This window comes from Ornithorhynchus anatinus, chromosome 17 (genome assembly GCF_004115215.2).
Source record: "Ornithorhynchus anatinus isolate Pmale09 chromosome 17, mOrnAna1.pri.v4, whole genome shotgun sequence".
Classification (NCBI taxonomy): Eukaryota; Metazoa; Chordata; class Mammalia; order Monotremata; family Ornithorhynchidae; genus Ornithorhynchus; species Ornithorhynchus anatinus.
The window spans coordinates 9256575-9280808 of record NC_041744.1 but is presented as its reverse complement, the minus strand read 5'-3'; the positions used below and the strand labels follow the sequence as shown (position 1 = coordinate 9280808).

At 56.9% G+C, this 24234-nt stretch overlaps 3 protein-coding genes and 4 non-coding genes across 9 annotated transcripts; 5 read left to right on the top strand and 2 right to left on the bottom strand.

The window, feature by feature from the left end:
* Nucleotides 1-39: 39 nt before the first annotated feature.
* On the bottom strand, nucleotides 40-5575 carry RAB34 (RAB34, member RAS oncogene family). 3 transcript variants are annotated; one of them, XM_029081709.2, is made up of 11 exons: nucleotides 5542-5575; nucleotides 4384-4541; nucleotides 3914-4005; nucleotides 3035-3103; nucleotides 2666-2767; nucleotides 2331-2395; nucleotides 2140-2191; nucleotides 1500-1581; nucleotides 1315-1405; nucleotides 1011-1118; nucleotides 40-885 (listed from the first exon to the last, which is right to left on the bottom strand). In XM_029081709.2, exons 2-11 carry the CDS (start codon nucleotides 4435-4437, stop codon nucleotides 818-820), a joined length of 783 nt encoding a protein of 260 aa, XP_028937542.1. In that variant the 5' UTR covers nucleotides 4438-4541; nucleotides 5542-5575; the 3' UTR covers nucleotides 40-817. The 3 variants fall into 3 exon arrangements, with proteins under 3 accessions (XP_028937542.1, XP_039770525.1, XP_028937543.1); XM_039914591.1 differs by lacking the exon at nucleotides 5542-5575 and having other exon boundaries at nucleotides 4384-4878; XM_029081710.1 differs by lacking the exon at nucleotides 5542-5575 and having other exon boundaries at nucleotides 3035-3100; nucleotides 4384-4878.
* A 6707-nt stretch (nucleotides 5576-12282) lies between these two features.
* RPL23A (ribosomal protein L23a) lies at nucleotides 12283-17388 on the top strand. Its single transcript, XM_029082599.2, has 5 exons — nucleotides 12283-12383; nucleotides 13924-14107; nucleotides 15643-15819; nucleotides 16575-16644; nucleotides 17324-17388. The coding sequence occupies exons 1-5, from the start codon at nucleotides 12359-12361 to the stop codon at nucleotides 17336-17338; spliced, it is 471 nt and encodes a 156-aa protein (XP_028938432.1). The 5' UTR covers nucleotides 12283-12358; the 3' UTR covers nucleotides 17339-17388.
* Nucleotides 13781-13845, top strand: LOC114818052. Its single transcript, XR_003765873.1, has one exon. It is a non-coding gene; the product is annotated as a small nucleolar RNA SNORD42 (small nucleolar RNA).
* Nucleotides 15481-15549, top strand: LOC114818054. The gene has a single exon (XR_003765875.1). It is a non-coding gene; the product is annotated as a small nucleolar RNA Z17 (small nucleolar RNA).
* Nucleotides 16415-16479, top strand: LOC114818051. Its single transcript, XR_003765872.1, has one exon. It is a non-coding gene; the product is annotated as a small nucleolar RNA SNORD42 (small nucleolar RNA).
* On the top strand, nucleotides 16742-16810 carry LOC114818055. Its single transcript, XR_003765876.1, has one exon. It is a non-coding gene; the product is annotated as a small nucleolar RNA Z17 (small nucleolar RNA).
* A 253-nt stretch (nucleotides 17389-17641) lies between the features above and the next one.
* Nucleotides 17642-20460, bottom strand: TLCD1 (TLC domain containing 1). Its single transcript, XM_029082598.2, has 4 exons — nucleotides 20180-20460; nucleotides 19881-19963; nucleotides 19443-19525; nucleotides 17642-18862 (listed from the first exon to the last, which is right to left on the bottom strand). The coding sequence occupies exons 1-4, from the start codon at nucleotides 20383-20385 to the stop codon at nucleotides 18473-18475; spliced, it is 762 nt and encodes a 253-aa protein (XP_028938431.1). The 5' UTR covers nucleotides 20386-20460; the 3' UTR covers nucleotides 17642-18472.
* Between the last annotated feature and the right edge of the window lie 3774 nt (nucleotides 20461-24234).

Sequence of the window (24234 nt, the reverse complement as noted above, 5' to 3'; positions counted from 1 at the left end):
GTTCTTCCCATTCCAAAAAAGGTCTCCAGCTCCCGCATGCCAAATACAAACGCGATTTTATTTCATGAGAGAGGGGCAGGGGGAGGGTGGTGTCTGGGGCAGTTCCTGGGGATTCAGTCATGCTCAGCGATCCCTCCAGCACCACAGTTTGGCCTGCTGAGCTGTACCCTGGGGGGGGCGTGGGGGCAGAGAAGGAGGATTGATGCCATGGCAGTGTCAATGCCCAGCAGGTGCCTTCCCCTGGCAGAAGGGTCAGCTCTTTGGTCTGCAAAAAAGTACAGTGCAAATATTGGTCCGTCCAGCCTGGGGCAGGCACCCTGGCTCCGGCCTTAGAGCTCTGGGCTTGCTAGGAAAGCCGCCTCTGCCCAGTCCAGTCTGGCACTGGATGCTGCTCATGCCAGCCCATGCCAACCGTGAGTTGGTGAGGCAACCGGGGCACAGTCAAACTGGAAGCGATTGGGGGCCACGCCGGAACTGAGCGGAGTTCACCTCTGGGGGTGTTGGATACACAAAGTTGTCTTGAGGACCCCGAAGCCCTTGGGTCAGCTGCCAGGCTCCAGAGCGCCCACCCCCAATAGGGTCGTTCCAAGTTTTCCCAACTGGGCCCGGCTCATTTCAATTCCAAGTGGGGAAATGCAGGGGCCTGAGAGTCCACCCAGATTCTTCCCCGACCTGGTCGGGATGGCTTTGTGCTGACCCAAGTCCAACCAGGCTCTGGAGGCTTGAGGGTGGTTAGTGGGGGCAGGGCCGAGGCCATGGCAGAACTCCACCCGGGCTTGGTCCGGGCCCTGAGGGAATCCTGGGAACCTGCTGTTGTTCACTGGCAACACTTGACTTTCTTCTTGCCGGTCGTCTGATACAGATCCCTGTCATTGCTGTTGATTCCTGGAGAGGAGTGGTGGTGGGGAGGCCGAGGGCAGGGTCTCAGAGGATGGGTCGGACCTTCCTCATCCCCATCTCCCCCCGCCCGTCCCTTCCCCACCGCACTGCTGCACCCTCCGGGCACTCACGGATGACCTCCCCGATGCGCCGGGCACTGCTCCTCTCCAGCTCCGCCAGGACGTTGGCCTCAAAGGTCAGGGCCGCCACGCGGAAGAAAAACTCGCGCACGTTCTCCCCTGGCACAGAGAGCGGGCACTCAGTGAGGCGGGTACCGGGGTTGGGGGCCACAGGCCGATCAGGAAGCCTGGGCCCTGGGGCTGTGCCCAGTGGGCACACGAGAAGGGGCTGAGGGAGGAGGGAATGGATGCCAGAACGGTGGTGGGGACCTGGGTGCTGGAAGACTTGGCTCTGGGGCTTGCGGGTGAGACTCACCAGAGAGAGAGGAGACAGCCCAGTATTCTGCTTTCATCTCCCGGGCCACGCGGAGAGCATCCTTCTCGACGAGCCCATACTGAGCCGGTGTCTGGGGGATGACGGTGAGGACAGGTTGGGGAAGGGGCTAGGACGGCCTTCGGTGGTCCCCTCCTGTCCCACCCTCCTCCTCGCCCCCCACTCACACTCAGGTCCTTCTTGGAGCCCACGAGGAAAAGCAGCACGTTGGAGGAATCGTTCTCCTTCAGCGCATCGGCCAGCCATTGCCTGGAGCGGACAGAAGACCGTGAGCACCTCCTGAGAACGGGGACCCCCTTCCCATCTGAAAGCCCCCACCCTCTGCCAATCCCTCCGCTCCTGCCTCCCGTCTGCGTCGTTCCAATAACAATAACTGTGGTATTTGTTGAGCACTTACTACGTGCCAGCCACTGTACTAAGCGCTGGGATGTATACAAGCAAATCGGGTTGGACACAGTCTCTGTCCCATGTGGGGCTCACAGTCTCAATCCCTATTTAACAGATGAGGTCACTGAGGCCCAGAGAAGTGAAGTGATTTGCCTAAAGGCCCACAGCAGACAAGCGGCAGAGGCGAGATTAAAACCCATGATCTTCTGACTCCCGGGCCCATGCTCCATCCACTATGCCAGGCTGCTTCTCTCCATCCCCTCCGTCCTTACCTCCAGAGACATCTTCCTGCCCTCTCCCACCAACCCCTTCTTGCTCCTCCCGGCCCCCTCTCTGTTCTCTCACCACTCCACTACCCCCTTTTTCTCCCCTGCCCCTTCCCCTCTCCCCACTCCCCCTTGCCCCCAGCCCGGTTCATACTTGGTGTGTTCCAGGGAGGCAACGTTGTTCACATCAAACACAATGACGATGGCTGGGGACGGCAAATTGGAGGGGTGACTGGGAGGTGCCGAGGTACTCCTTAATGAGCCCCCTGCCCTTGCCCCAGCCACTGTTGGTGGTGGGGGGGGACACCCTGAGCCCCACCCCTGCCCCTCCAGGGCAGCCCTCACCTTGGGCCCCGCGGTAGTAGGTGGACGCAATGCACTTGAAGCGCTCCTGTCCTGCAGTGTCCCAGCTGGAGGAGACAGAGTTGAGGGGGTAGGAGAGCAGCATGAGCAGAGACTGAGGATGGGGGCAGCAGGGGATACAGGCTCAGAGCCTTAGAGCTGGGGGGGAGGGAAGGAAGTGTTTGAGTTTGAGGGTTGGGGACACAGGATGGGCGTGAAGGGCTGTGGAGGGGGAGGAACAGGAAGGGGCCTGGGAGAATTGGGACAGTGGGCGGAGGGGGGGGAACTGGGGCCCAGGGGTTGGGGAGCCTCGGGATGGGGGTCCCAAAGGCACTCACAGCTGCAGGCTGAAAGGGACGCCCAACACCTCAAATCTCTCCATTTCAAAGTCCACCCCGATGGTGGCCTTGTAATTCTTGTCAAAGGTGTCCTTGCAGAACCTGTGGTGGGGGCGAGAGAGACTCAGCTCTTCCGGAAGCCCTACTTCCAGTCCTGGCCCCCTCCATCCATCCCCGCTCCTGACCTCCAGCTCTGGCCTCATTCCTCCTTCTCCCCTCAGCCCTGGCCCCATCCTTCCTCCTACCCCCACCCCTGTCCCCCGTCCCTTCTTCCGGGGCCAGGATCTACCCCCGCCCCACCACCTCACGGAACAGCCGATTCCCCTTGGCGCCCGTGCGCGTCGACTGCCCTCCCGCCCGCTGCTGTACCTGTTTATCAGGCAGGTCTTCCCCACAGACAGGTCCCCCACCACAATGACTTTGGAGATCTTAAACCTGCTGAAGGAGGATGGAGCGGAGACTCTAGCTTGTTCTTCCCGACGGCTCTGCCTCCCAGGCCCTCCTCCTCCTGCCCCTCCGTTCCCCAGAGCTCGGACCTCAGTTTCTCCACCCGGTCCGGGGCCCGGTGCCAGCTCTGGAAGCCCCGCACCCCCACCCGTGCCCGAGGTCAGACACCGTGGAAGCCACCCAGGTGCAGATGTCTCCCCAGGCTCATTCCAGGGCTCAGGCCCGGGCAGCCTGCAGCTCGTTCAACATGGCTCAGGAGGGGGAGACAGGCCCGGCCTCATCCACCACACCATCATCAGACCACACACAAATACACACACACACACCCCCCGGAAAAAAAGAGTCAGGGAAAGCTATTCTAGTGGGGAGGGCTGTATGACTCTGTGTGTGTGTGTGTGTGTGTGTGTGTGTGTGTGTGTGTCTGAGTATATTTGTGGGTCTGCATTTAATAATAATTGTGGTATTTGTTCTGCTCTTACTGTGTGCTAGGTACTGTACTAAGCATTAGGGTGGATACAAGCAAATCGGACTGGACACGGTTCGTGTCTGAGAGCCTGTGAACAGGAGAGTACACGGGGACCTGTGTAAATTTCTGAATGGGCAGGGGTTGGGGAGAAGAGGTGCAGTGGGTCTGTCTGCAAGGGTTTGACTCTCCGTTCCAGTGGAGAGGGGGGTGCTGTCTCTCTGCTGACCCTGTGTGTGCCAGAGGCAGACGGCTTCTTCACCCTGAGCCCCGACTTGGGCTCCGGGAGTATCTGGGGAGGGGCCTGCGGCCCCCTCGGCCCCCCGGCCCACGCTCACCCCACGGTGCCCGTTCTCTGCTCCTGGCAGGCATTGCTGACGCGAGGGTGGAAGTCTCCATGGGTGTGCAGGGCGGCCTCCTGCCGCAAGCACTGCAGCGGGTGAGAGGAGCGGGAAGGAGGGAAGGAGGGAGGAAGGGAGGAAGAGGGGCAGGGCCCGGCCCGTTTGGCCACCCCCTCCCCACCCCCTGCCCCTGGGCTTGGGGCCCGGCCCGACCACCCACAAGCATCCCAGCCACTGGACTGGAAGCCTTTTCTTTAGGTAAGGGGGAGCGCCTTTGCCCCAACCAAAATTTCCCAGCCCTTCCCTCTCCACCCCTCTCAGAGGCTGACTGTGCCACATCACCCAACGGGACAACCCTCCCCTCCCCCCCAACCTCCACCCCACACCTCGTCTCCCAATGACCCTCCGATAAGGGACTCCCCATCCCATCCCACCCCATCCGATCGGAGCCCCAGAGCTGCCCCTACCTGGGGCAGCCCCGCCAGGACGCGGTCCCTCCGCACCGGTGCCAGGATGTTCATCCTCCCTGAGGCTGGAGGTGCTGGGGGGACGTTGGGGGCCACGGACTTGACAGCCGCTCAGCTCTGTGCCCTCACGATCCGGCTGCCCAGATGAGAGATCCGCCCTGGCAAAGTAACCGAGGACCTTGGGGAGGCTCTACAATAACTCGGGGACTCAGGGAGACCTTATAAAACCACAGGGATCCTGGGAGACCCTACCGAAACCTAGAGTCTGGGGGCCACCCTACAAGAGCCCAAAGAGTAGAAGCAACCCTACTATAGTTCAGAGACTAGGGGAGACACTGCAAAAACAGCAGCGTGAGAAGCAGCATGGCAAGAGCCCGGGCTTGGGAGTCAGAGGTTGTGGGTTCTAATGCCGACTCCTCCACTTTTCAGCTTGTGTGACCTTCACAAGTCACTTCACTTCTCTGGGCCTCAGTTCCTTCGTCTGTAAAAGGGGGATGAAGACCATGAGCCCCCTGTGGGACAACCCGACTACCTTGTATCCACCCCGGTGCTCAGAACAGTGCTTGGCACATAGTAAGCGCTTAAGAAATGCCATCATCATCATTATTATTAAAGGGGTCTAGGGGAGACCCTAAAATAGGAGGGACGGGGCTGGGAAGGAGGGACCTCCCCCGTTGCCAAGGCCCAGCTGCGGGTGGAGCACAGAGGGGGAGTGGGAAGGGGGCGGGAGGAGAGGTCTCTGTGTCTCTCTCTCTTTGGGTGTCTCTTTTCCTCCCTGTTGCTTTCCTCCCCGGGCCCCGCTGTAATCCGATCCCCGGAAATTCCAGAGCCCTGAGCCCCCTCCTCCCCTCGCCTCTCGTCCAGTCCCGCCTCCTCCCCTCGGCCGGGACCAGGGGAGCCCCCCGCCCCCAACCCAGTGGCCCGGGAGGTGCCACCCGCCCAGCAGCCCCCCTTCCCCGCATCCAGTCCCAGGGGTCCCACCAAGGCCCCTCTCCGGACCCCACTTCGCCCCCCTCTACTCCCATCGCCTTCCAGGGGGAGACCCCAGCTGCCAGCCCCCTGCTGCCAACTTTCCCGGTGATGCCCAGGACCCGCCCAGCCCCCCTCCGGGCCTGCCCCATCCGCCCCCCAACTTCTCCGCCCACGTGTGCCCCTTACCGAGGAGGCCCGGGGGCCGGGCAGGGGGCCGGGCAGGGGGCGGGCAGGGGGCCGGGGGCGCTGCTGACGCGGATGACCGTCCGTCTGTCCGTCCCTCCCTCCCTCCGTCCGAGAGGGGCGAGGGGCACGGGGAGCGGGAAGGAGGCTGGACGAGGACCAGGAGGAGGACCGGGACCGGGAGGTGGAGCCGGAGCGGGAGGATCAGGAGGAGGAGGAGCGGGAAGAGGATCGGGAGGAGGGGGACTGGGAGGAGGAGCAGGAGGAGGACCGCGAGGAGGATCGGGAGGAGGAACAGGAGGAGGAGCAGAGGAGGAGCGGGAGGAGCAGAAGGAGGAGGAGCAGGAGAAGGAGCTTAGGAGGAGCGGGAGGAGGATCAGGAGGAGGAAGAGGAGCAGGAGAAGGAGCAGAGGAGGGGCAGAGAAGGAGCAGAGGAGGAGCGGGAGGAGGACCAGGAGGTGCAGAAGGAGGAGGAGCAGGAGGAGGAGCGGGAGGAGGATCAGGAGGAGCAGAAAGAAGAGGAGGAGGACCAGGAGAAGGAGCAGAGGAGGAGCGGGAGGAGAAGCGGGAGGAGCAGAAAGAAGAGGAGCAGGAGAAGGAGCAGAGGAGGAGCGGGAGGAGAAGCGGGAGGGGGACCAAGAGGTGCAGAAGGAGGAGGGGCAGGGGAGGAGGAGCGGGAGGAGGATCAGGAGGAGCAGAAAGAGGAGGAGGAGCAGGAGAAGGAGCAGAGGAGGAGTGGGAGGAGGTCCAGGAGGAGTGGGAGGAGGACCAGGAGGAGTGGGAGGAGGTCCAGGAGGAGCAGAAGGAAGAGGAGAAGGAGAAGGAGCAGAGGAGGAGGAGCGGGAGGAGGACCAGGAGGAGTAGAGGAGGAGCGGGAGGAGGACCAGGAGGTGCAGAAGGAGGAGGAGCAGGAGAAGGAGCAGAGGAGGAGCGGGAGGAGGACCGGGAGGAGCAGAAGGAAGAGGAGGAGGAGCAGGACGAGGAGAAGGAGCAGAGGAGGAGAATGAGGAGGAGGACCAGGAGGAGGAGGACCAGGAGAAAGAGGAGGAAGGCCAGGAAGAGGAGGAGGGGGACGCCCGGAGCCCAGGAGGCGGCGACTCCTTCTCCGGAGGGACTCAGAGCCCTCCGCCCCCGGGCCGGGGCACTGGGCCCGAGGAACTGAGGCAGAATCGTGGGCTGACCTGCGTGGGCAGATGGAGAAGGAAGAGTGGCAGGAGCGGGGGGAGGTCGGGGCAGTGCCCGGCGATGATGCCCAGATGCCCACGCTCCTCCACGCCCGCTGTCCGCAGACCCCAAGGGGCCAACAAGGACAACAGAGAAGCAGCGTGGCCTAGTGGCTACAGCCCGGGCCTGGGTGTCCGAAGGACCCGGCTTCTAATCCCGCCTCTGCCACCTGTCTGCTGTGTGACCTTGGGCAAGTCGCTTCACTTCTCCGGGCCTCAGTTACCTCATCTGGAAAATGGGGATTCAAACTGTGAGCCCCACGTGGGACAGAGTAGAATAACTTGTATCTACCCCAGCGCTTAGAACAGTGCCTGGCACAGAGTAAGCGCTTAGCAAGTACCATAATTATTACGGAGGTGCAGGGGCTAGAGTGGCTTCATCCAGAAACCCTGGGTCCCCGAGCACAGAGAGGCCAAGGGGTAACAACCCTGGACAGGGACAGCCGCTTCCATCTCCACCTTCCCCTTGCTTGGTGGGGGGACGAGGCAGCGGCGGCGTGGGGATGCCTCTTCCACAACTCGATTCCCGAGAACCCACCTCCTCCGGGAGGCATTCCTTGTTTCATTTCTTTCTCACCAAGTCCTATCAGCCACCTGAGGACTTTGGCGTTACCAACCACCTGTTGCATTTATGTTTCTATCCGTCTGCCTCATCTACTTTTGAATGCATCAGTTGGTTTTCTCATCCATCTTTCCATTCTCTCGGAAGAGCAAGTTAGATCTCTCTTATACACTGCTTGAGAAGCAGCGTGGCGCAGTGGAAAGAGCACAGGCTGTGGAGTCAGGGCTCGTGAGTTCGAATCCCAGCTCTGCCACTTGTCAGCTGTGTGACTGTGGGCAAGTCACTTCACTTCTCTGTGCCTCAGTTCCCTCATCTGTAAAATGGGGATTAAGACTGTGAGCCCCACGTGGGACAACCTGCTTCCCCTGTGTCTACCCCAGTGCTTAGAACAGTGCTCGGCACATAGTAAGCGCTTAACAAATACCAACATTATTATTACTACTATTCCCCTAACTCAAATTTATTTTAATGTTTGTCTCTCCCTTGAGACCGAAAGCACCTTTTGGGCAAGGGTGACATCTACCAACTTTGTTGTATTGTACTTTCCCAAGTGTTTAGAACAGTACTCTGTCCACAGTAAACAGTTAATCAATACGTTTGATTGATTTCAGCTACCATTTGTCATCCCAAATGCTGCCCTTAGCCCTTACGTGGTGGGTAGATGTTGTGGCAGCATTTATGTATATGTTGATGTTTGAATAATCATTCGTTTTTCCATGTAGACCAGTTATATCTATAATTTTTTATCCTACTTCCACTGTACGTTCACACTTAAGTCTGCCTGCTCCCCCACCCACGAGACTGCAAATTTCTCAAGGGCAGGGATCATAATTTTTACTTATGTTTTTGTACTCTCCCAAGTGCCAAGTATGCAGTGGAGCTCAGTAAATTCTGTGGTGGAAGGAAGGGAGGGAGACTGGGAGGGAGGAAAGAAGAATGAGGAAAAGGAGGGAGGATGGGAGGAAAGGAGCGAGGAAGGAGAGGGAGGGAGAGAAAAGAAGAAAGTGAGGGGGGAAAATGAACCTCTCCTTTTACTGGTGTCAGCTAATCATAGGATTCTTGGAAACAATTCTAAGGCACAGAGCTCTAACACAAAAAGCCCTTCAATAACACACCAGAAGTAGTAAACCTATAATAACATAAATGCATGAGTGGGCAACCCAACATATTACCCCAAGATGCTAACCCTTATGTTTTCATGCTATTCCTAGAAACTTCCAGGGAAGAGTGGGGATGGGGATGAGAGCAGGGACTAAGGCTGCAATTTAAGGATAGAAAAGTATAGGAACAGTGTGGCTTAGTGGAAAGAGCATGGACTTCATAGGTCCTGGATTCGAATCCCTACTCTGCCACTAGCTGGCTGTGTGACCTTGGGCAAGTTCTCTGCACCTTTGTTTCCTCATCTGTAAATTGGGGATTAAATACCTGTTCTACCCTTTACTTAGACTTTGATCTCATGCAGGGACTATATTATCTGAATGGATCTACCACAGGGTTTGACACATAGTGAGCCACGAGAAGCAGCGTGGCTTAGTGGAAAGAGCAGGGGCTTGGGAGTCTGAGGTCGTGGGTTCTAATCCTGGGTGGTTAACAATAATGAAATGGTCGCACTTCAGAGAGAGCCCAATAATCCATACGATAAGAATGCAGTGAAGGTAAACAATGTGAATGGAAACCAAGTGGGCCATATTAAGAAAAAACTTGCAGCACCTCTGGCTTACATCATGGACAACAAACTGGCCCAGGTGGAAGGGTAAGAAATTGTAATACTTGTTTTTAAAAAGTTTACTCCCCAAGTCACTTGTTCCTGTGTAGCTAAAGGCATGTCGAGAGGGAACCGTCAGCGCTGTTCCGTACTTCTGAGCTCTTGGTGAGTTTTATGTATTTGGTACCTGATCACGATTTAGAAAGAGCTTAGTTCCCGTTGGTTTTCTCCCTGGTGTCGAGACAAGTCGATGCATTTCCCTCTATTTTGTAAAATAAGAATAGCCAGCTCTTGGGGACTTGTTTTGAGACTTATCGCCGTAGAATGTGGTTGGCGTCGTGCCAGAATATATGTGCATCCTATGTTTACATACTTGTATCTTTAATATTTTGAATAGCACTTTATAAAATGTTATTCTGAACATTCATTTAGGTTTCATTAGTTGCCAAGATGCCCATTTCAAAAATTGGCCACACTCCGTGGGAAGGTAGTCAGTTGTGCATCATGTTCTTCAGGGGTTAAAAGCAGAAATCTCTCTTCTCTCTGATCTCCCTTTCTCCTCTCTCGCCCCGCTCCAGTCTATTCTTCACTCCGCCTCCCGGCTCATCTTCCTGCAGAAATGCTCTGGGCATGTCACTGACCTTCTTAAACACCTCCAGTGGTTGCCTATCAACCTCCGCTCCAAACATAAACTCCTCACTCAAGGCTTCGAGGCTCTACATCCCCTTGCCCCTTCCTACCTCTTCTCTCTTTCTACCGCCCACCCCGCACGCTCCGCTCCTCCGCCGCGCACCTCCTCACCGTCCCTCGGTCTCGCCTATCCCGCCGTCGACGCCCGGGGCCACGTCCTCCCGCGGTCCCGGAACGACCTCCCTCCTCACCTCTGCCAAACTGATTCTCTTCCCCTCTTCAAAACCCTACTTAAAACTCACCTCCTCCAAGAGGCCTTCCCAGACTGAGCTCCCCTTCTCCCTCTACTCCCTCAACAACCCCCTTTCACCTCTCCGCAGCTTAACCCTCTTTTCCCCCCATCTCCCTCTGCTCCTCCCCCTCTCCCTTCCCATCCCCTCGGCACTGTACTCGTCTGCTCAACTGTATATATTTTCATTACCCTATTTATTTTGTTAATGAAATGTACATCGTCTTGATTCTATTTAGTTGCCATTGTTCTTATGAGATGTTCTTCCCCTCAACTCTATTTATTGCCATTGTTCTTGTCTGTCTGTCTCCCCCAATTAGACTGTAAACCCATCAAAGGGCAGGGGCCGTCTCTATCTGTTGCCGACTTGTTCATTCCAAGCGCTTAGTACAGTGCTCTGCACATAGTAAGCGCTCAATAAATACTATTGAATGAATAATCCTGACTCTGACACTTGCCAGCTGTGTGACTTTGGGTAAGTCACTTCACTTCTCTATGCCTCAGTTAGTTCATCTGTAAAATGGGGATTAAGACTGGGAGCCTAACGTGGGACAACGTGATTACCGTGTATCTACCCCAGAGCTTAGCACAGTGCTTGGCACATAGTAAGCCCTTAACAAATAACATCATTCTTATTTTTAAAATACCACCATTATAATACAGTGCCTGACACAAAGTAAGCGCTTAACAAATACAACAATTACTATTATCATTTTTATATTTGCATCACAGCTGCCTCTGTCTTAGTTGCGTATCCCCTATTTTCCATGCGTTCCCTTCTAGGAACCCTGGAGAGGAAGGAATAATGAGGTCCAAAGCAACTGAGCATCAAGTCCGAATTGAGAATTATTATCATTATAATGGTATTTGTTAAGCACTTACTATGTGCCAAGCATTGTTCTAAGCATTGGGATAGATCCAGGGTAATCAGGTTGTCCCATGTGGGGCTCACAATTTTAATCCCCATTTTACAGATGAGGTCAGTGGGGCCCAGAGAAGTGAAGTGTCTTGCCCAAGGTCACACAGCAGACAAGTGGCGGAGGTGTGATTAGAACCCATGACCTCTGACTCCGAAGCCCGGACTCTTTAGAGAAACAGCATGGCTCAGTGGAAAGAGCCTGGGTTTGGAGGTCAGAGGTCATGGGTTCTCATCCCAGCGCCCCCAACTTGTCGGCTGTGTGACTTTGGGCAAGTCACTTCACTTCTCTGGGCCTCAGTGACCTCATCTGTCAAATGGGGATGAAGGCTGTGAGCCCCACGTGGGACAACCTGGTCACCTTGTATCCCCCCCCAGCACTTAGAACAGTGCTTCGGACATAGCACATGGTGTTTCCCCAAGAAGTGGCGTGGCTCAGTGGAAAGAGCACGGGCTTGAGAGTCAGAGGTCATGAGTTCGAATCCCACTCTGCCACTTGTCAGCTGTGTGACTGTGGGCAAGTCCCTTCACTTCTCCGTGCCTCAGTGACCTCATCTGTCAAATGGGGATTAACTGTGAGCCTCACGTGGGACAACAGGATGACCCTGTATCTCCCCCAGCGCTTAGAACAGTACTCTGCACCTAGTAAGCGCTTAACAAATACCAACATTATTATTATTATTATGTTTAGACTGTGAGCGCGTCATTCATTCATTCAATAGTATTTATTGAGCGCTTACTAGGTGCAGAGCACTGGACTAAGCGCTTGGAATGAACAAGTCGTCGTGGGGCAGGGACTGTCTCTAGCTGTTGCCAAATCGTCCATTCATTCATTCAATAGTATTTATTGAGCGCTTACTAGGTGCAGAGCACTGGACTAAGCGCTTGGAATGAACAAGTCGTCGTGGGGCAGGGACTGTCTCTAGCTGTTGCCAAATCGTCCATTCATTCATTCAATAGTATTTATTGAGCGCTTACTAGGTGCAGAGCACTGGACTAAGCGCTTGGAATGAACAAGTCGGCAACAGATAGAGACAGTCCCTGCCGTTTGACGGGCTTACGGTCTAATCGGGGGAGACGGACAGACCAAGCGCTTAGTCCAGTGCTCTGCACCTAGTAAGCGCTCAATAAATACTACCGAATGAATGCATAGTAAGCGCTTAACAAGTATCTTTTTTATTTTCAACCAGGCCACGCGGTTCCTCCTCCAGGCGGCCGAAGCCCGGCCGCCCGACCACGTGGCTGCGGGAAAAGACTACAACTCCCGTGAGCCTCTATTCCCGCGCCCCCTCCGTCCGCCGTCCTCTGGGCGGGAAACAATCCCGGCAGGCCCCGCGCTGCACCAGGTGGCCGCGGGGAAAGACTACAGTTCCCGTGAGCCTCCGTTCCCGCGCATGCTCCGTCCGTCGTCCCGGCCCGCCCCGGACAAGTCTCGCGATAGGTGGCCGGGGCCTATAAGCCTGGGTGGCGGCGCGGGGCCGGTCCTTTGGCGAAGATGGCTCCCAAGCCGAAGAAGCCAGGTGGGTGAGCGGCCGGGGCGTTGCCGGTGTGGAGGAGGAGGAGGAGGAGGAGGAGGAGAAAGAGGAGGAGGGTGGGGAGAAGGCGCAGGGGCGCCCGGGGGGACCATCGGTGGGAGCCGCATGGCCGCCTCGTGGGGACCGGCCTGCCCCCCCCCCCCCCCCCAAGGCGATGCTAACGACGCCCTTCCCTAAGCCCTTACCAGGCCCCAGCCCTCTGCTGATAATAATAATAATTAATAATAATGTTGGTATTTGTTAAGCGCTTCCTCTGTGCAGAGCACTGTTCTAAGCGCTGGGGGAGACCCAGGGGAATCAGGTGGGCCCACGTGGGGCTCCCAGTCCTCATCCCCGTTTTGCAGATGAAGTCACTGAGGCATCGAGAAGTGACTCGCCCACAGTCACCCGGCTGACAAGTGGCGGAGCTGGGATTCGAACTCATGACCTCTGACGCCAAAGCCCGGGCTCTTTCCATGAGCCACGCTGCAAACGACGCCCTTCGCTAAGCCCTTACCAGGGCCCAAGCCCTCTGATAATAATAATAATAATGTTGGTATTTGTTAAGCGCTTACTATGTGCAGAGCACTGTTCTAAGCGCTGGGGTAGACACAGGGGAATCAGGTTGCCCCACGACGGGCTCACCGTCTAATGGGGGGAGACGGGCGGACAAAAAAGGGAATTGGCGTGGCTCAGTGGAAAGAGTTCGGGCTTGGAAGTCAGAGGTCATGAGTTCGAATCCCGGCTCTGTCACTTGTCAGCTGTGTGACTGGGCAAGTCACTTAACTTCTCTGTGCCTTAGTTTCCTCATCTGTAAAATGGGGATGAAGACTGTGAGCCTCACGTAGGACAACCCGATTACCCTGTATCTACCCCAGCGCTTAGAACAGTGCTCTGTACATAGTAAGCGCTTAACAAATACCAACATTATTATCCAGACGCCCCTGATGCCCACCAAGGCAACGCCTTCTGCCCAGCGTTGTGGTCCTCGGTGGGGCCGGACCTCCTGGCCTTCCTTCCCGGCCCCGAGGACAGGGCTTAATTCATTTGGTACTATTTATTGAGCGCTTACTATGTGCAGAGCATTGGACTGAACGTTTGGGATGCACAATTGGGCAACAGAGAGAGGCCATCCCCGCCCAATGACGGGCTTGGGGTCTCAACGGGGGAGATGGACAGCAAAGGAAAACAGAACAAAACAAAAGCAAGACAACATCATCGAGATAAATAGAATCAAGGGGGATGTACACCTTATTAACAAAATGAATAGGGTAATAAATAATATATACAAATGAGCGCAGTGCGGAGGGGAAGGGGGAAGAGCAGAGGGTGGAAGGGGAGGAGAGGGAAAAGGGGGCTCTGGCTTAAGCCCTCCTGAGGGGTCGTTGACCCAGCCCCGGCCCGTGTCAATGATGGAAAACTTTCCTGGCTGAGAACAGTGATGTTGTCAAAGGAACCACTGATGCACCGGCCACGTGGTACCCGGGGTCGGCATCCTCGCCCTTGCAGACGCGGGCCCTCATTCTTCCCTTCTTGCCCCCACCAGTCGCCCCCCCGCCCAAGACAGAGGCCAAGGCGAAGGCCTTGAAGGCCAAGAAGGCCGTGCTGAAAGGCGTCCACAGCCACAAGAAGAAGAAGATCAGGACCTCCCCCACTTTCCGACGGCCCAAGACCCTGCGGCTGCGGAGGCAACCCAAGTACCCTCGAAAGAGTGCGCCCCGGAGAAACAAGTACGATGGCCCTCTCGTGCGTCATTCAGTCCTATTTATTGGGCGCTTACTGTGTGCAGAGCACTCTACTTAGCGCTTAGAAAGTACAAGTCGGCCACAGGTATAGACAATCCCAACCCAGTGACGGGCTCACAGTCTAGAAGGGGGAGGAAGACAACAAAACAAGTAGACAGGCGTCAGTATTCATCGGGGGGCGGAGAGGAGCTCGGAGTGAGAGCTAGTTAGGGCAGATCAGTCAGGTGTATTTATTGAGCGCTTACTGTAGGCAGAACACTGTGCCTGGGAGGAGTACAATATGACAGTAGACAACGTTCCTTGCCCACAATGAGCTTACAGTCTAGAGGGGGAGTCAGACATTAATATAAATTACAGACGTGTACAAAGCTGTCGGGCTGGTGGGAGTGTGGGGTGAATAAAGGTAGATCAGGGCTACCTTTGGGGGGCTGAGCTGCTTGTTGCTGAGAAAGAGGGTTCTACCCCTTCCCTGAGGAGCTCTGAGGAAGGGAAGAGTAGGTGGTGTTTCCTGCCCAAGACCAGGGGCCGGACTCTAATAGAACAAGTTTTCTGTCTGGCTACCTAAAGTGACAGCTGGCGATCGGACTTCTCACCCGGAGGGAGAGGACAATAATTGTAGGCTACTCAGGTATCCAGCAGCTCCCGATCCAGTTGGAAGTTATCCAGATGGTTAGATTATCACCTGGATTTCAGTGCTCGACCTTCTTCTGGGTCCCTAGGATCGTGAGTAATCAAAAATCAAGGCCTAGAGAGGGTTGAAATTTTCCTTATCGGTCCCAACCGTCGAATCCTACCTCTTGAAAAGGAATGAGATGGGGGAAAATGTTGGAACAAAGAGAGGGCTTCACCCACAAGTGCCCAGGTTTGCCGGTAGCAACCACTTTGCCTCAGGGATGCATCCAAACAGGAAGTGGAGGGTGGTGGCGGCTCTCACCATCCAACCGAGGGACCGTGTGGTGTGCTCTGAGTGCTGCAGAGTAATTTAGAATTTGACATGAATGGTGGACATGATCGCATCTAGAGATGTGTCAGCTCTCCAGCCCTAGTTACCAATCACTCAGCTAACGTCCGTGTTGCGGGCAGGACCCGCGTGGACCCAGGGCGGATTTTCCTTGGCCTTTTTAGTCTGTGTAGCTAGACAGCTTTGAGCTTGGTCTTGAGACCTGGCTTCCCATATTCACCCTGCCACTTTGTGTGCTAGTCTGTGGTTTACTAAGAGCTGGTTAACTCCCGTTAATGTCACAGAGGGGTTGAGGACAAAACGCTTGGGCGAGTGCAAAGAAAACCAGGGTATTAGAGAGGAAAGAGTCCTAATGTCCACTCTTCCCACTTAGTATCGGCCTCCCCCGAATCCTCAGGGTGCAGATGATGACATCACAGCGACCAAAGCCTGAGTAAATGATTGCAACCTCACTGGCTGATGCACCCTGCCCCAACTCTTTCCCTCCCCAGGGGCTCCAAAAGCAGCGATGTGCCTTTGCCCGGCCCCACTAATCCCTGTGCCCATCCCCCTGCCGCAGGCTCGACCACTATGCCATCATCAAGTTCCCCCTGACCACCGAGTCGGCCATGAAGAAGATCGAGGACAACAACACACTGGTGTTCATCGTGGACGTCAAGGCTAACAAGCACCAGATCAAGCAGGCGGTGAAGAAGCTGTATGACATTGATGTGGCCAAAGTTAACACTTTGATCCGGTGAGCGGAGCTGGCTGGTTCACTGAGGGAGGGAGAACCCCAGACAACTTTCCTGAGGAGGAGGAGGAATGTGTGGGACGCTTCCAGAGTGGCCAAATAAACTCCTGGGCATTTTGCACCGCCCCCCCATCAAACTAGGGGCTTCTGCAAAGTGAGGGAGTCGGGGTCTAAAGAACCTAATGGTGCCGCATAGACGCCCGAGTCTTGAAAGGTATAAAAATGGCAGATACGAAACCATGGGAGTGAAATGCCAGATCCAAACCCAGTCCCTCCACTCTTCCCCACCACCTCCCAAAGCAGGGATGCGTATCTCACTCATCTTGAGTCTCAAAGATGAAGCGTCAGGGTCAGGAAGGGTCTAATAATAAAGATGGTGTTTATTAAGTGCTTACAGTATGCCGAACCCTCCTGAGCACCAAGGAGGATACAAGATAATTGGATCAGAGACAGTCCTGTCCCCTGTGGGGACTCTGTCTCTGCACGGGGGTTGCCTCCCCGGCCTAGGTCAGGAAAGCCACTGGTGACACCGAACCAGCTGGAAAACACTTCCTGGGGCTTAGGGCCCTGTTTCTCTCCTTGTTCCGCCCCCATTGCCGTGCAGATGATGGAAAAGTTTTTTTGCTGACAAAAGTGATGTTAACAAAGGAACCGCTGATGCACGTCGATCTTTGTTATAGGAGGGGAAGGGTAGGGGTGGGGAGGAGGACGGGCAAACCGGCCTGTGTTGTTTCAGTAACACCCTGTGCTTGGCCTAGGCCTGATGGTGAGAAGAAAGCCTATGTGCGGTTGGCCCCTGACTATGACGCCTTGGATGTTGCCAACAAGGTGAGGACTCTTTCTCCCTTCTCCCCATCGGTCCTTCGGGGGATGGGGCTTTTGGCGGGGGGAACTGGTATTCAGGGAGGGGACAACCTGGATTCCGGATGCAAATGATGAACCGTAGTGACCAAAGCCTGAACCTTGGTGATGAAGCTTGACCACGTGATGCATCCGCGATCCAGGGCTTTCAGGGTGAATGCTAGGCCAACTAGGTAGTTCCGCCCGCCCCCTCACACACACAGACCACCACTCCTGCCTACTCTCTGGAGCGGCCCGGGCCTGCAGCATCGGACCTCGCCTACACTGCCGATTGGCAACCTGGCTTCCGAGCAGTTTTGCAAAGAGCCAAACAATTCATCCCATGTGACACACGCAATTGCTGCCGGCAAGGGGTGGGGATGGTGTAATGGGGTAACGCTGGAGGGGACCACCAAATTGGGATGGGGGTGCCCCACCCACTGCTTGGCAAAAGGCCCTGGGTATGTGGTGAAGTCCCCCACCCCAGGCAGTGATGGGCTAGACCTAAATAATACCTCCCTCGCTGCCAAGGGTTTTAGACCAAATGAAGAGCCAGATACGACTTGCTCGTGAGAGGCTACTCACATGCCAGTCTGGGTTTAGGGGTTAGAAGGGAGGTAGAGACTTTTACTCCCTCTAACGCTGCTTTTTCTTCCCCCCCTTTTAGATTGGGATCATCTAAACCATCACTGCCAGGCCTGTACAGAGCGTAATAAACTATCTGACTTACTACGGCTCTTGTGTCGAGCGGGGGATCGGACCCATCCGGCACGTACCCTGTGCCAGACACTGTTCTGAGCATCGGGGTAGATACAAGATTACCATGCCTCACGTGGGGCACATAGTCTTAAATAGGGAGAACAGGAATTGAACCCACATGTTGCAAAGGAGGGAACTTGCTCCGGGGCAGAGCAGGATTGGAATCCAGGCCCTTGCTGTTGTGCTGCCTTTTTATTCCTAGAAGAGAGGCACAGTGAACCACACATACACACAGAGTTTTTTATTTGGCTTTAGTCTGCCCACACCCGCTGGCCCTGCTCTGGAAACGGGGGACCACCCAGCCGGGGGAGGAATGGCTACTATCACGGCCGTAAAGTCGGCTGGCCCAAGTCCGTGAGCTGGACCGCCTCCTGCTCGGCCCCGGATAGGAAGTGGAAGAAAGGAGGTCTGTCCCCCGGCAGGGCAACGACGAAGGTTGAAGCGCATACGCCGCAACCCCGCGGGGTCCATTTCCGACAAAGCCCCGAGCCAGCTTTAACCGGCCCGAGTATCGCTTGGGGTGGGGAGGGGGCAGAGCTGGAACAAGCCAGGGCGGCGCCTCGACCTCCCCTAACAGAGGCAGGCCAGGTGTGAGTCAGCACCGTCTCTGAAACCTCGGTGCCACAGGGGTGAGACGACGAAGGCGTGGGCCAGATGGGCTATGGCTAAGCTGGTCTGGCTGGAAAACAGCCCCAAACCTCCTTGGCTGGGGCCGGTGGCCTTAAAGGTTGGTGCGGGCCGGCAGCCCGGCCCCTGCCTCCACCCTCACCCCTCCTGTTAGACTGGTTTGCCCACCCGGGTGGGTGCCCTCCCCCCACCTCCCAACAGAAGCACACGAGGCCCCGGCGCGGGTTTGAGTCGACTTCAATAAGGAGCTCGCTCGCCCCGAAGAGGTCACCCTGACACCCTCTTGGCCTTGCCACCGCCTCGACGGGCGTGGGGTCTTCGCCGAGAGAGGGGCGGCGGCCCCTCCCTTCCGACATCGGGGTCTCCCCCGTGCTCCGGCCCGCGTCCCGGAACCGGCCCCACGTACCCACGCCGTCGCCGCTCGTCCCGCTCAGTCCGTCAGGAACTTATCGTCCTCCTTGCCCGGCTGGCCCCGTCCCCACCGGGGGCAGAAGTCCGAGCGGAGCAGGCGGGAGAAGTAGGTGAGGATCATGAGGTCCAGCAGCAGCAGGATGACCATGAGGAAGGTGCCCAGCGTCCGCTCGGCCGCGTAGCGCAGGAAGAACCGGGTGAGGTGGGCCTGGGGCGCCAGGCGGAACAGGAAGTACATCACCAGGTTGACGTACTTGTTGATGCGGTAGAGGACGAGGCCTTGGGCGTTGTTGATCTTCATCATCATGCGCAGGGTCAGGAAGATGTTGCTCACCTCCACCCATAGGGTCAGCACCCCTCCCGCCACAAAACGGCACTTGAAGATGCCAGAGAAGAAGGCGCCCATGGCCTGGCGGTGAGGAGAGGGGAAGGGTGGGTAAACCGAGGTTGGGGTTTAGGGAGCGAGGGGGGAGGCGTCAAAGGCGGAGGCGGGAGAGTATGGGGGTCCTGGGCATGACCAGTCACCACCTCCCACCCTCTCGTGGCTTAGGCAGCGTGGTTCAGTGGAAAGAGCATGGGCTGGGGAGTCGGAGGTCAGAGGTTCAAATTCATTCATTCAATAGTATTTATTGAGTGCTTACTATGTGCAGGGCACTGTACTAAGCACTTGGAATGGACAATTTGGCAACAGATTCAAACCCCGGCTCCCTCACTTGTCAGCTGTGGGACTTTGGGCCAGTCGCTTCACTTCTCTGTGCCTCAGTTACCGTCAAATGGGCGTTAAGAACGTGAGCCCCACGTGGGACAAGCCGACGACCTCGTATCCTCCCAGCGCTTAGACCAGTGCTTGACGCATAGGAAGCGCTTAACAACCATCGTTATCATCACACAGCTCTCTGCTGGAATATAAGCCCCACGAGGGCGACCGTACCCATTCCCAGACGTCGGATAAGTAGGGTCGGCCGTGTGGCCGAAGGCCCCTCACTCACCATGATGTGGTGCAGCAGGTATTCCCAGGAGGCCCTGGCCTGTCGGCTCACCAGGATGTCCATCGTGTCATGAATGAAGTAGCCTAGGAAAGGGCCGGGGCGGGATGACATGACGGGCAGGGTGAGACCCCCGCCCTTTGCCCTTCTGTCCCATCCCGCCCCCTGTGGGCCCCGGGTGTCAGGAGGGGGCGCCGTGGCTCAGCGGAAAGAGCCCGGACTTGGGAGTCACAGGCCATGGGTTCGAATCCCCGCTCTGCCCCTTGTCAGCCGTGCGACCGTGGGCAAGTCACTTCACTTCTCTGGGCCTCAGGGACCTCACCTGTGAAATGGGGACTATGAGCCTCACGGGGGGCCACCTGATGACCCTGGATCTCCCCCAGCGCTGAGAACAGCGCTCTGCACATAGCGCAGAACAAATACCAACTTGATTTTATTTACCTGCGGAGAAGCAGACCAGCAGGTAGCCCGAGGGCGACGAGGCCGTCTCGATGTCCACCAGCATCTGCGGCGTCTGCCACACGCTGTGCGGGGGGGGGGGGGGGGAGGGAAGGGGGGGGTCACCTGAGGGAGGCCCCGCCCCCGGGCGCTGATTGGCCGCCCCGGCCCCCAGGTGAGCTCCCGTGGGACGGGAGGGGGGGGGGTCGGATGAGGCCGGCGGGGCCCGGGCCTGCCCCCCCCCCCGGGCCTCCCCCCACCCCGGCCGGACCCCCCCCGGACCCCCGGGCCCCGTCACTCACCACAGCAGCGACCAGACGCCCGAGACGACGGAGTGGGCTAAGGAGACGAGGAGGTTGTGCCAGCGCCAGGTGCGCAGGGGGTCCGGCCGCACGTGGCGGGGCAGGGGCAGGCGGCGCAGCAGGCGCTGCAGCCCCCGAAAGCCCAGCGTGGTGCTCAGCAGCAGCAGCAGCGGCAGCCAGAGGTCGGGGGGCCGCGCCGCCTCCATGCCGGGGGGCACCGGGCACACGGACCCCCGGGCCACCGGCGCCCTGCTCCTCCCGCCGCTCCTCCAGCGTCCCCGGGCCGCGGAGGGGAGGGGAGGGGAGGGGAGGGGAGGGAGGCGTCGGGCCTCCGCTCCTCCCCTGGCTCTGCCCCCCGCCCCGGCCCCGCCCTTCCAAGCCCGACTCGTTTCCCCGCCCCCCCCCCCCCAACGCACACACAAAACTTTTCTTCCTCCTCCTGCTGAGTTTCTTGGAGCCCCGCGGGCCTCGCCCTCCCTGTGCCAAGGCGATGGGCCTTGCTGGTGCCCCGCAAAATGCCCTGCCAAGCGCCCCTCTCCTCCGCTCCCCTTCGGTGCCCGGGCGGGCCCGGCTGAAGTGGGGGTGGGCGGGGGGGGGGTCACTCCCCGCTGCCCGCCCCCGGACACCCCCTCCCCTCGCCCTCCCGCTCATCCTGGACCCGGGGCTTCCAGCTCCCACTCTCTGCCCGCCCCCCCGGAGGGAGCGGGGGAGGTGGGAGGGCCTTGTTAATGATAATAATCTTGGTATTGGTTAAGCCCTTACTATGTGCCGAGCGCTGTTCTAAGCGCTGGGGGAGACGGAGGGGAATCCGGTTGTCCCACGTGGGGCTCACAGTCTTCATCCCCATTTTACAGATGAGGGAACTGAGGCACGGTGAAGTGAAGTGACTTGCCCACAGTCACACAGCTGACAAGTGGCCGAGCTGGGATTCATCCCCATTTTACAGATGAGGGAACTGAGGCACGGTGAAGTGACTTGCCCACAGTCGCACAGCTGGCAAGTGGCAGAGCTGGGATATTGGGAGGGGGCCAAGCCTCTCCCCACTCCAGCTCTAAGCATTGTGCCCCCCGGGCCCTTTCCTGGGTTGGTATATTGTTAAGCACTTACTATGTGCCGAGCACTGTTCTAAGCGCTGGGGTAGACACGGGGGAATCAGGTTGTCCCACGTGGGGCTCACAGTCTTAATCCCCATTTTACAGATGAGGGAACTGAGGCACAGAGAAGTGAAGTGACTTGCCCACAGTCACACAGCCGACAAGTGGCAGAGCTGGGATTCGAACTCATGAGCCCTGACTCCAAAGCCCGTGCTCTTTCCACTGAGCCACGCTGCTTCTCTGCTTTCCAGGGGCCACCCCCCCCACCTTGACCACTTCCCCACTGACCGCATCAGCCTCTTCTCATGCCTGTGTCCAGCCAACTGCCATGGAACCTGGATCCCGGCCTCTTAAAGGGATCCCTGCCCCACGTGGGGTCTCTGGGGTCCCACATATCCCCCCCGCCCCCTCCCGCCACACACACTACTCTCCCCCTAAGCCCCCTCCCCCAGCCAGGTCGCCCTACCTTCCGCAGCCCACCTAGGGCAGGGGAAAAGGGACAGGCCTGGGGATGATATTCAAGCCCTTCATAATAATAATAATAGCAATGAGAGTATTTCTTAAGTGCTTACTATGTGCCAAGCGCTGTTCTAAGCACTGGGGGAGATACAAGGTCATCAGGTTGTCCCACGTGGGGCTCCCAGTCTTAACCCCCGTTTGATAGTTGAGGTAACTGAGGCACCGAGAAGTGAAGCGACTTGCCCAAAGTCACTCAGCTGAGAAGTGGGGAGCCGGGATTAGAACCCACGGCCTTCCTACTCCCAAACCCGGGCTCTTGCCACTGAGCCAGGCTGCTTCCCAGTGGAAGAGCTTCTTGGAGAAAATGTGGGCTTTCAAGGTGGTGGATCGAAGGATATTGAAGGGTGAGGGAGTTCCGAGCTTAATGGCTTGGGAGTCGGAGGTTGTGGGTTCTCATCCCGGCCCCGCCACTGGCCGGCTTTGTGACTTTGGGCAAGACGCTTCACTTCTCTGTGCTTCAGTTATCTCATCTGTAAAATGGGGATGAAGACCATGAGCCCCACGTGGGACCACCTGATGACCTTCTATCTACCCCAGCGCTTAGAACGGTGCTTGGCACATAGTAAGGGCTTAACAAAATGCCATTATTATTATTGTCATCAATGGAATTTATTGACCATTCACTGTGTGAAGAATACTGTAAGTACTAAGGAGGGCACGACACAAAATGGTAAGTAGAGACAATCCCTGCCCACAAGTTTACAGACTAGAGAGGGAGACACATTAAAATAAATTGTAGGTGTATATGTACATAAATGCTGTGGGGCGGAGGGAGGGGCGAATATCAAGTGCTTAATGGGAACCGACCCAAGGGTGTGGAGTGACACGGAACCATTAAATCGTGTTTATTGAGCACTTATTGCGTGCGGAGCACTGTACTGGGCGCCAGGGAGAGTACAGTATAACGGGCACGTTCCCCGGCCCCAACGAGTTAACAGTCTAGAGGGAGGGAGAGGTTCTCGGAGAAAGGTTTCTTGGAGAAAATGTGGGCTTTCAAGGTGGTGGATCGAAGGACATTGAAGGTGTTCCAAGCCAGAGGAAGAATGGGGGGAAGAGGTCAGCAGAAAGATGAGATCGAGGTACAGTGAAAATGTGGGGTATCTCTTTGTCATTCACTAAATGCCAAGCCCTGTACTGAGCGCTGGGGAAGATGCCATGTAATCAGACGAGATAATAATAATAATAATGTTGGTATTTGTTAAGCGCTTCCTATGTGCAGAGCACTGTTCTAAGCGCTGGGGAAGATACAGGGTGATTACAGGTTGTCCCACGTGGGACTCCCAGTCTTCATCCCCATTTTCCAGATGAGGTTACTGAGGCCCAGAGAAGTGAAGTGACTTGCCCACAGTCACCTAGCTGACAAGTGGCAGAGCCGGGATTCGAACCCATGACTTCTGACTCTTTCCACTGAGCCACGGTGCAGTCCCTGCCCTTCCCGGGGGGGGGTCACAGTCTAAGGGGGGAGAACAAGTCCTTCCCTCTCATTTTATAGACGAGGACCCTGAAGCCCGGAGAAGTGAGGTGATGACTTGCTCCAAGTGCACCTGGCAGGCAAGGGGCGAGGCCGGGGTTCGCAGCCGAAGGGTTGGGGGTGTGGATAATGGTTTGTGTCCCCCCCTTCCCCGCGCCCACCGCCCCCAAACCCGTTTTTGGGGGGCCACCAAGGGCGTCGAGGAGGGCTGCTGGTGCTGGTTTAGACCACAAGGTGGCAGTGCAGATCCGCGGGGGCCGCCTGCTTTTGTTCCCCACTTTCCCTCCTTTGGGACCCCTCATCGAGGGCTAATAATAATTATTATTATTATTAATGGTATTTGTTAAGCGCTCACTACGTGCCAAACCCTGTTCTAAGCTCTTGAGGGAGAGGGAGAAGATGAACTCTTTCCCTGGAATAATAATAATGTTGGCATTTGTAAAGCGCTTACTAGGTGCAGAGCACTGTTCTAAGCGCTGGAGGGAGAGGGAGAAGATGAACTCTTTCCCTGGAATAATAATAATGTTGGTATTTGTTAAGCGCTTACCAGGTGTAGAGCACTGTTCTAAGCGCTGGGGGAGATACAGGGTCATCAGGTTGTCCCACGGGAGGCTCACAGTTAATCCCCGTTTTACAGATGAGGGAACTGAGGCACAGAGAAGTGAAGTGAATCCCCGTTTTACAGATGAGGGAACTGAGGCACAGAGAAGTGAAGTGACTTGCCCACAGTCACCCGGCTAAGTGGCAGATCCGAGATTCGAACCCGTGACTTCTGACTCCCAAGCCCGGCTCTTGCCACTGAGCCACCCGGTAGTGCCTCGAAGGGCCCGGCCAGGGCCTCGAGGCCCCTGGGAGTGAGGGGCTGGGTGGAGGGGGTGAGAGCAGGGGTAGGGGAACTTGGGCACACCATTTCCTGCTTTGGTTGACAGAGGAGGGCCGGGACCTGATGATGCTGATGTTGCTGATGGTAT

Excerpts from the sequence above, each read along its gene's own strand:
- RAB34 (XM_029081709.2), bottom strand. The coding sequence starts at position 4,437 with ATGAACATCCTGGCACCGGTGCGGAGGGACCGCGTCCTGGCGGGGCTG. Across the intron at positions 2,396-2,665 it reads GTCCCTTTCAGCCTGCAGCT|CTGGGACACTGCAGGACAGG; the intron begins GTGAGTGCCTTT and ends TGTCTCCTCCAG. Across the intron at positions 1,406-1,499 it reads GCTCCAAGAAGGACCTGAGT|ACACCGGCTCAGTATGGGCT; the intron begins GTGAGTGGGGGG and ends GTCATCCCCCAG.
- RPL23A (XM_029082599.2), top strand. The coding sequence starts at position 12,359 with ATGGCTCCCAAGCCGAAGAAGCCAG. Across the intron at positions 12,384-13,923 it reads TCCCAAGCCGAAGAAGCCAG|TCGCCCCCCCGCCCAAGACA; the intron begins GTGGGTGAGCGG and ends TGCCCCCACCAG. Across the intron at positions 15,820-16,574 it reads AAAGTTAACACTTTGATCCG|GCCTGATGGTGAGAAGAAAG; the intron begins GTGAGCGGAGCT and ends TGCTTGGCCTAG.
- TLCD1 (XM_029082598.2), bottom strand. The coding sequence starts at position 20,385 with ATGGAGGCGGCGCGGCCCCCCGACCTCTGGCTGCCGCTGCTGCTGCTG. Across the intron at positions 19,964-20,179 it reads GGCGTCTGGTCGCTGCTGTG|CGTGTGGCAGACGCCGCAGA; the intron begins GTGAGTGACGGG and ends CCCCCCGCACAG. Across the intron at positions 18,863-19,442 it reads ACCTGCTGCACCACATCATG|GCCATGGGCGCCTTCTTCTC; the intron begins GTGAGTGAGGGG and ends CCTCACCGCCAG.